General features: G+C 44.4%; 1 protein-coding gene across 1 annotated transcript; it reads left to right on the top strand.

Moving 5' to 3' along the window:
* Positions 1-5,146: 5,146 nt before the first annotated feature.
* On the top strand, positions 5,147-9,533 carry LOC101770647 (probable carboxylesterase 16). Its single transcript, XM_012844394.2, is given in 3 exon segments — positions 5,147-5,779; positions 5,781-6,091; positions 8,524-9,533. Coding segments are annotated over 3 exon segments (1,332 nt in total). The 5' UTR covers positions 5,147-5,296; the 3' UTR covers positions 9,062-9,533.
* The last annotated feature ends 898 nt before the right edge of the window (positions 9,534-10,431 follow it).

Here is a 10,431-nt window from a genome sequence, read left to right as displayed (position 1 = left end):
AAGGAAAAGGTATAATTCGTTTCCCTTGGATATCACAAAAGTATGGTTTGTCTTTAACTACACTATACCATATATGTAATTATCAAGCCTCCTCTAACTCGGTTACTCTCAATGCCATTTAGTATTAGTTCCTCCCTCAATGATTTCTATCCCTGTTTTGACATGAGGTGGCACTGATATGATGGCTTTGCCTCCTAAGCAGCCATATGTCAGTGTCACCATGTTCTTCAGGGGGAAAAAGATAGAGAAACAAAATGTCCTGCGGATGAGTGACAAAATTACCCCCTTTGATCATCTTATTCTACCCTAGCTCCTCCCCTCAATACTTCTCATGTTTCCTTCACAACATGTCATGTGATGTCCTGCTGCTAATAATAATGAAATATGTCCTGATCCTCTCTATATATACACTGTTGCGAGCCTCCATACTTTTTCTTCACATCTATATATTTAGCTCGTATATATCCGTGGCCCGTGGGACAGTAGCTAGGATCCGTAGTACCTACCATTCTATCAGCCAAATGCTCTTGTTTTGTTTGAGATTTTCAACCGGCTAGCTAGCTTATCAGACCTCGATGATGAAATTCCTATCCATTAGATTTCATGTATGACGTTCTTTTGCTTGAGAATGAGCGGTGTCAGGAAGAAAGACATTGTACCTAGTGCTTGCTGCTGCAGCTTCAACAGGCATGATCGAAACTGCACGAGCTGCGCGTGAGCACGTGCCGAGTCCTGATTTTACTTTTGTTGTGCCTGGTGTGACACTGTGACATGGCAAAATCGGTCGATGCAAATTTCATATCCCTTGCGTCCTACAAAATCATGGAAAATGAAAAAAAAAGCACGAATGAAGTCGTTATTTCAGCTGAAATAAGAAAGAACCAAATAAAGGTGTCGTCCCCGCCTCCGTGTGCTCCCCAGTCCCCAGCGCTGCTGGCATGGCTTGTCAAGTTGTCATCGTCGTCGGTGACAAGGGCCAACATCGTTTTCGATTAATTAAGAATCATAGGTATTGTAGCAAGCACTGGAGAACAGGAGTAATTACGGTGAAGTAGGCTACTAATCTAAAATTTGGTACTCCCTCCATCCCAAAATACTATTTATTTTGGCTTTTTTAAAGCTATAACTTTTGCTATATATCTAGGTGCGTATTAAAAACTATGGATTTAGAAAAGCCAAAACGAATAGTAATTTAGGATGGATGGAGTATTACAGTTATATACTAGGGCGGCGATGCTGCTTTTCTGGTATGATACAGAAAATGGTGTGGCTGGGGTTTTGCTTAGAAATAACTTAGCGATGGTGACATCATCACTGAAGGAGTGGGAGAGCTCACACATGTCAGCTGATTCGTTTCAGTCAGAAATCCTTCCATCAATATTGTACTCCTTTATTATCTATACCAGCTCTATTATATATACAAGGGAGCATGTTCACTCGATGATAATAGTTTTCATGCTTCCTTCAGGTCGTGTGTACTTCTACTGATGAATACAATCTCTATCACAATTTTAAAATTTTTGTGAGGCTATATCAGTTTTCATTTTGGGTTGCATAATTGCATCTACCTTGAATTAATATTGCAATCTCTTTCTTGCATTGAGCCGCCTCGTCTTAATAACTTCATGTTGTTCTTAGAGATGTTCGTTTTTGTCAATCATTGTTGATTAGGATAACTGGCATTTGTTTTCTAACAACCAGCAAATGCTCCAGAAGATAATGGATGCAATGACAGTATCTTGTGTTTTATTGTTGAGACGGCTTCTGCTTGCATCTAACTTGCATTCCTATCTTCAACTAGAGGCACAATAAGGTTTCTTGTAGTGAAATCTACCCATCCCAGTTTGAGTCCTTGACTCGGTATCGGTGCTTACAATTTTTCTAGATTTATTCCGAAATTTATAAACAATGTGATTCTTTCATTCAGTGATTGACTAACATACTTGTTGATAGCGAGACAATAGTGTGACTTTGTCAATCTTAAGATCTAACAGCTCAGTCTCTTGGAGGAGCTAATAGGGTGGGGTTTGCGTGCATTTATTCATAGAGTGAGTGTAAGTGCGTACACGTGAGCGTCTGTGTCCGTGTCTTGCAAGGAAAAAAAAAAGAATTGAAGCTTTACTCTGTCAAATAAATTCAGATCACGTTGCCTTGGTGGTATACTCATCATTCTGTCATTCTCAATAATGCTCACCATATCAGTAGAACTCAATAAGTCCTAAACCAGATCAATTCTGTAGAAAAATAAGCTAAAATCTGTCTATTGACGGCTCGAGTTCTTCCTTCCTATAATTGAAGAAGGGGACCAAAGCTTGAATCACAGTGTGTATCATCAGGTGCTCGAAGAATTGGTTGTAGAGAGGTTTGAAACACACAGAGCTTCTTTTTTTTATGGAAAATGAATACTACCCCTCCCCGTCTCCAATCGTGCACTATTTATGCTATCCCCGTCCATCAATATTGTACTCTTATGTACCAGCTCTATTAGCAGGTGAGCGGCCGGTTCATCAGTCGTACGTTAATAGGAGTAATTTTCAAGTTTTCTCCAGAAGTCATGTGTGTACTTGTACTATACCAGAGATGCATATGCATCAGAGATCAGCCTCCCAGTTCCATACCAGTTCATCATCTCCTCATTTGTCATATGGAGTATCTTATACTCCGTGGGGTTGAAAGATCTTTTTTTCTCGACTGTGCCTTGACACGTTTTTCATTAAGAGGATAAGATTGAAAGATCCTCTTGTCCAATAGATTTGTTCAGTACATGCATATGCATACTCTGTTCTCTTGCTTCGGAATGAGCGGCGTCAGGATTGAAGACACGGTGCCTGGTCCTCGCTGCAGTAGGATGTGATCCAGTCTTGGCGGCATCAGCAGGAGCCAAACTGCAACAGCTGATCATGGTGTCGAAACATGGCAACTCAGTGGTGATCGATCACCATATGTACACTTGTTCTTGCACTAATTTATGTATAAATGTTAACTTCTTTTAAAGCTCGCTATATCGCTTCTCAATTTACGTAAAATTCACTAAATTTCGCCCATATCAAGAAGAAAAAAAAAGGTTAATATACTTTGCTTCCTAGAAAATCACAGAACCAGACAAACAGCGCCCCTTTTTTTCGATTTGTTTGTTCAGACACACCCTAGTTTTCTACAACAACCAAAAGGTTCCCAAAAACACAAATGAAGTCATTATTTATTTCAATAATAGTAAATCAGAAAGTATCAAAGTGCCTGGCCCATCCTATATGTGGGCGCCTCCGTGCTCCCCATTCCCCAACGCTGCTGGTGGGCAGTGGGCCAACGGGCCCACGATTCCCCGACACGCGCCGTCTCGTCGGTGACAGGGCCCAACATCGAAATATACTTGGTAGTAGTTAAACACTGAAGGAAGTGGAATAATGGAGTGGGCAGTACAGGCTTAATCGACGTGCAAATTTAATAATTCAGTTATACGGTAGTTTATGGTATCCTACCAACGCCCACTGCCCTCTCGGACAAGATCATGTGGCAGCATCCAGGGTGTACTCAGAGTAGCGTCGTGCTGTCTGATGACCATTGAACCACCGCAAAGCGCACAGGAGCCCCTGTGAAAGCTACCCAGAGGAGTCCCTGTCATATGCCTGCCTGTGCCTGTGCCATGCAAGGTCCCTGCTCCCTTTCCTGAATGGTCATGTGCCATGCTTTTCTTGGCAGAATCGCAGGTTTAATTATCTTTTACATTTGGTGGTTGAAGATAAGTCGTGCAAATCTTCTTTGAGAAGAAGTTAGCTTTAATCTGACGAAGCACAAGATGTAAAACTCTAATAATAACATACATGAAAACTCTTGCAGAAATCATATTTATTGTCAAGCAAAGCACTTGCACTTTTTTCATCCATAAGTTATTACATCAAGTCAAAGTAAACTTGCATAGCTACTACAATAAAATTATGGTCAGATGATAAATGTGAGCTCTTCGTGTGACTCTTGTCCAAAACAATTTGCTCAAACAATCTGGCATAGATTAGAAGAGTGGATGCCAGCCCCAAGAAATTTGTTGCCTTTTGTGCAATAATAAACCTGAGACCCAGATGATCTCTGCTTGATTTTTTTCCTTTTGTGTGCCATGTTCGGTTTACTGTGTGATTGAATGAGAAAACTATGGGCATCTTGGCTAACCGACAAAATTTTCAACTATGTTTGTCCGGCCAACATGCGGCGAAGAAAATGATTTGTAGAGAGTGCAAAAGTTGGTTTTATTGTATGATAATTGGAAGAACCAAATCGCAAGATCTTCAAAGTCAAGAAAGACTTGCACGAAAATGGCAGAGGTGAAAAGTGGGTTGTGTTGTTCCGGCATGATCCAGCCTTCTTGTGCCACATCATATCATGCTTAGTCGGCACGCTATCTTCATCACGTCATACCAGTCCAAGGTCTAGCCGTAATAAAATGTCACTACATCCTGACATTAACCACCACGTACAATTCGTGCGTGCATCCACAACTTATAATAAGAAGAGAAGAAATAAACACAGAGGAATGATAAAAGCTAGAGGACATGGACTCATCAAGATATTGTGTTGTCATGTCATGCCGTATCTATTATTTGTCAAAATCGTAGGTATAGTACGGTCCAAAATTTTTCATGTCGTATCATGTCAAAATTTGTGCGGTAGAGAGGCCGAGAAATGACATGGCCTAATTGCCAGCTCTGTGAACAAAAGATGCCATGATCTCTTAAAGGAACCATGGTTGCTTGTATCCTATGCATGCTAATGGTTCCTCCATATATGTATTGCAGAAACTCAAAATCCAAATAAACTATTTTATCACTTAGCTTTCAAACTCTTTATATTCTTTCTTTCTGAAGTCCATCTTCTTCCATACTTAAGGAGATGACCTCTAACTAGCCTTTATAATAATATTGTTTCAATTTTTTTAAAAGACACTATTTTACCCAACTTTAACTAAAAAATGCTGCGTTCATCCAAAGAAAACCACGAGTGCAATGCCCTCTTCTTTGGTACACTCACTAGTACACCAAGTGAGCAAGCGAGGTATTATGTACTCCTACTCCTCTATCCTGCCTAGCTAATCATCCCTATCAACACACCTAAGCACACACCAAATCCCAAAAAAGGACAGAAAGAAAAAGCAAAAGAAAGCCAAGCCACCCTCCAAACTCCAAAGCAAATGCCACCTCCCCTCCTGCCAGCCATCCATGGCAGCATGGCCTCCCCCTGACACTCATCACTGATCTGGCCCACCACCACCACCCTCCCTTCCTTCCTCGGCGAGCCGCCGACGGCCATGCCCCCCGTCGCCGTCCAGCTCCACAGCCTCCTCTTCAAGCTCCTCCTCCGCCGCCGCCTCTCCTCCCTCTCCGCCCCTGCGCCCGTGCCCGCCCCCACCGCGGCGCCGTTCGGCGTCTCTTCCCGCCCCGCCGACCAGCGCCCCTCGCCGCCCTCCAACCCGTCCTTCTCGCCCGCCTCCCCCGACGGCGTCGCCACCAAGGACCTCCACCCGGACCCCCTCTCCTCCCTCCACCTCCGCCTCTTCCTCCCCAACCCCAACCACCACGCCGCCGCCGCCTCCCCTGTTCCTCATCCCCTCCGCCGGAACTCATTCCCCCAGCGCGACCCCGCGCCGGGCCAGGATCAGCTCTCCCGACGCGCCAGCGCCAGCTTCCACGCCGTCGGCGTCTCGCCCGCGCCCGCGCCCGCGTCCACACCGCGCGACTACGGCGGGTACCTCCCGACCGCTGGCGCCGCGCGGTCCGCCGCGAGGAGGGAAGCTGCCGGTGATCGTGCAGTTCCACGGGGGCGCATTCGTGACGGGCGCCGCGGACAGCGCCGCTAACGACGCATTCTGCCGCCGCGTGGCCCGCCTCTGCGACGCCATCGTCGTGGCCGTCGGGTACCGCCTCGCTCCCGAGAGCAGGTACCCCGCGGCGTTCGAGGACGGGATCGCCGTGCTGCGATGGATCGCCAAGCAGGCCAACCTTGCCGCGTGCGGGCGGACAATGATGGGCAAGGGGACCGGCGCCGACTCGTTCGGCGCCGCGATGGTCGAACCGTGGCTCGCCGCGCACGCCGATCCGTCCAGGTGCGGTTTCATCTTTCATGGATCCTCATCAGTTCATTGTTTTTCATGATTTTGGCAAGAGTATAGAAATACAGTGATTGGTTTCTGAGAATCGAGTGTTCGTCCTAAGCATTGCAGGATTTGTTAGTTCTATGCCTTACTGATTGATGCTTTTGCGTTTGGTAGCCTGGTTGGTGATGATGTTGACTGTGTCCAATGAATGGGTGGGCGCAACATAGTTTATCTCCTTTTGTGTGGAGTTGCATTTGAGAACCTTCAATGCGTGCGATCAACTTCAGGAAATGCCTTGTCTCTTGATGGAGCAATGAATGCATGGATCTGCTTGTTTTGATATATATCTAAGCTTCTGTTCTGATACTAGGATCAAGTTGGCATGGCACTCTCAGCCAGCCTTTCCATTTTTTTGTCTGAATTAGTTGAACATGTCCAACTCAATTGCATAGTGCTGTATTTTTTTTCTCGAACACGCAGGAGAATTGCGTATCTTATATTAAGAAGATTGCATAGTGCTGTATTCTTGTTGGATTCTAGAGTGTAGACAATTGACATCAATCACATGGCCAACTCATCTATGATTGAATATAATAAGATGTGTGGTTCATCTGAATGTAGGTATGAAGTATGAACAATACAAACTTATGAATGATCCTGACCAAATTAAAAATTGTTCTTTAAACTAGTATTGATTTATTTCCAGATCGTAACGAGTTGGTCTTGTTAAAGTTTTACATTTCAAATCGTGTTGTAATGTGAAAATTTGATTGTTCCAGATATATGCATTTGAAATCGTTATAACTAATAACACAGCAGTTCAATCACTGTGATGCACACGTTCAAATATTTTCCCACATTAATGCCACAGAGTTTCAGGATCATTTCAGATACAGTCTGGCTAAGGTGGTTTCAATCTTGGACGCAATTGATGTTCGTGCAACAATACCAACGAGAGTGTTAGCCAAAGAACATGGACGCGGTAGAGTTGTAGGAAATCCATTAGGTTTCGATATGGCCACTGCTCTTGTAGAGATCCGGAGGGAAAGGAAAAGGAGTGGGCCCTTGGCAGGTGACATGTGGTTTGATATGAGAGAAGGGAGAAATAGGAGTTGGATGTGTCAGAGGAAAATAATACACTGGAGCTAGACGAAACAGAGGGAGAAGGAAGGGATGTAGGGCAGGAATAAACACTATTGAGAAGAATGAGAACTGAGAAGGGTAAACTGTGTGGTGCACGCTGATATACGATTTATTCGACCCCTTTTCTAACCTTGTGACTGCATTATTAACTTTGTCATGTATTTTCTGTGTCTATATTGTCACATTCCTGTTTTTTTTTATGCTTGGATTTTTTTTTTGCAACATATTTTTTTAGTTAGGAAACATAATACCGTAGTGTAAAGTTCTTCTGGTAATGCCATATTTTTTTTAGTTAGGAAACATAATGCCATGAATGTTAGATCCAGTGGGGAACAGCTAATGCTATTCCATTGTAGGACATGGTGCCAATATATACAGTACATGGGGCACGCACGAGGCTGTAGACCAGAAGTAATTTCTGTCTCATGGCTTTGTCTGCACTCTGTACCTAGAACCATGCATAAATAGACCAGTACACTTTGGACAGTTGGTAAAATGCTATACAAGTAACTACTGTGCATAATCAGTTTTTATATGATTGGTAGTACCCTTTGTTTTTGGGACATAAGCATTGTTAGTTCAGTTTGTTCTCAGTTTATTTTATCCAATTGTGCTGTTGAGATCACAATTTGCCTAACATTCTAATTGAACATGATTCTGACAATGCCAAACTAATACTAATCCTTCTGAGTCCACGGGCCATAATATCAGCTTGTTTTATGTTAAAATGCCATAATGTTACTCTTTTGAGCAAATACCCTTTCCTGGGAAAGAATTGAACTAGTTCATTATGGTCGGCAACCAAAACCTGTTAGCAGTGACTATTTCATTCTGTTATTCTAATGTATGTTATATTTTATTCTGCTCATGACTTTGACAAAGGTATACATGAATGGATGAACCCTACTTTTTTAGAAGGGAAAAATCACTCAGCAAGCTGAAGGAAAAAATTCGTTGTCAGCCAATTAATTCATGGAAAGAAAAGCTTCAACAGACTAGTCCCTATATTTAGCATCAAGACAAATTATATACATCAGATTCAATTTCTTGTTTACTTTGGCTGACTGCATGTGAGGTCAATTCTGTCTCGAGTTCTTCATCCTGTATTCTTCTGTAGTCTCTGCAATCTAATGCATCCATCCCTCATCCAATTATCCACACGTGAGTTTCCATTTTACATGTCCCTACTAATAGATGTTGCTGCGATCAGGTGTCCTTGTATGTCATCTTTTTAAACTACTTCAGCAGCTGATGCTACTATGCTAGTAATTAACATGTATGCCCCTTTATGGTAACAGGTGTGTTCTCCTTGGTGTCAGTTGTGGAGCAAATATTGCCGACTATGTGGCCCGAAAAGCTGTTGAGGCTGGGAAACTCCTGGACCCTGTGAGAGTTGTTGCGCAAGTTCTGATGTATCCATTCTTCATGGGAAGCGCACCCACTCGATCAGAACTGAAGCTGGCAAACTCCTATTTCTATGACAAGTCATCGTGTTTACTGGCCTGGAAACTCTTCTTCCCTGAGGGTGAATTCAGCTTGGACCACCCAGCTGCAAACCCTCTTGTGCCTGGAAGAGGCCCTCCGTTGAAGCTTATGCCTCCGACCCTGACAGTCGTTGCAGAGCTTGACTGGATGAAGGATCGTGCAATTGCATACTCGGAGGAGCTCCGCAAGGTAAACGTGGATGCCCCTGTTCTTGAGTACAAGGATGCAGTCCATGAGTTTGCCACGCTAGACGTCCTGCTGAAGACGCCTCAGGCTCAGGCTTGTGCTGAGGATATAGCTATCTGGATTAAGAAGTACATATCACTGCGCGGCCATGAACTATCGTATTGACCCGCACCGATGATGGTTTAACCTGGCCCCACATACATCAAGTCATCAACCAGTTCAGGTTCGATGTTACTACATGCTCTTCATCAAGGCTGTACGGAGGTAACCATTTGATGATCATACCTTGATGGGGGATAGTCCATCGCCTGTAACATAGAGCAGGGCGAAAGTAAGGGAGAATTACTCGTCAGTGATGTTTTGAAGCAGGCTTCAACAGTGGTGAGGTCCACGTCTATTCCATGGCAATTCAAATTGTCCCTGGTTGAGTGTAGTCTGCAACCGGTTTGTGATTGTACATTTCCACGTCAAATGCCAAATGAAGGTTTTGTGTATCCAATTCCCCAGCTTCGTGGTTCACTGATCTTGTTGAGTGCCTGGCAATGAGCTGAGAGAGCGCTTGTGTGCAACTGATGTTTGCTGACTGCCGGCGCAAACACTATGGGTGGTTGAAATTGATTAAAACTTCAAAATTTAATTTGGGAGATTCAAACTTTAAGAAAACAATTTTGTACTGAGAAGCAGTGAGAACCAATTCTATTTTTAATGAATTTCAAATTTCAGTTAAGAATGCTCAATACCCCTATCCCTATTTGAGCGCACAGGACGCCCGCACGTATCTCCCAGATCCCAATCCCCCTCCCAGATCTCCCCAAACCCTATCGCACAGGACGCCGCGCCGCCATGAACCCCGGCCAGAACTCCGACGACGCAGGCGGAGGCGTTGAGACGCCGCGGGAGCGCATCCTCTTGCAACCGGAAATTTTTTTATTTTAACCTTTTAATCTAAAATTTTAAAAACAGATTAGGTCAAACTAAAATTCCAAGAAATAGCTCTTTTGATCGCGCCAAAGCATGTGACGCGACCGGCCGTCCATGCTGGCGCGGCGCGCGCGAGGTAGCCGAGCTGGCCAGCTGAGTCGCGCCACATGCTTTGGTGCGACTCAGTCGCGCCAGGCAGTGTGGTGCGACTCAACCCATTACATAGCGGGCCCGTCGGCCCCCTTCCTCCTCACTTCCTCCTTTCCCCTTCCAGCCCTAACCCGAGCTCTCTCACTACCATGGCGCCGCCCCCACTCCTCCTCTCTAGATCCACTCCATCCTTCACCGGATTTGAAGGAGGAAAAGAAGGGAAATTGCTCCGGGAAGGTAACTCCTCCACTCTAACCAATTAGGTTTTCTTGATATTGGAAATGGTGGTGAAGAACAAGTCTCATTTATTGATGAAGCAAGATCATCAGTTAATGAAAGGGTGATGGAACCAACTCCCATGGTGCAATCAATTCCAACTACAATGACGCAACCAACACCTGTGGTCTTCCTGAGCTCGGCCTCCAGGCGCTCGGCCTTGAGACGATACTCCTTGGTGCGGTGGA

The sequence above is a fragment of the Setaria italica genome, chromosome III (assembly GCF_000263155.2).
Source record: "Setaria italica strain Yugu1 chromosome III, Setaria_italica_v2.0, whole genome shotgun sequence".
Taxonomy (NCBI): domain Eukaryota; kingdom Viridiplantae; phylum Streptophyta; class Magnoliopsida; order Poales; family Poaceae; genus Setaria; species Setaria italica.
The sequence above is the reverse complement of the archived record's forward strand: the minus strand, read 5'-3'. Positions and strand labels throughout refer to the sequence as shown.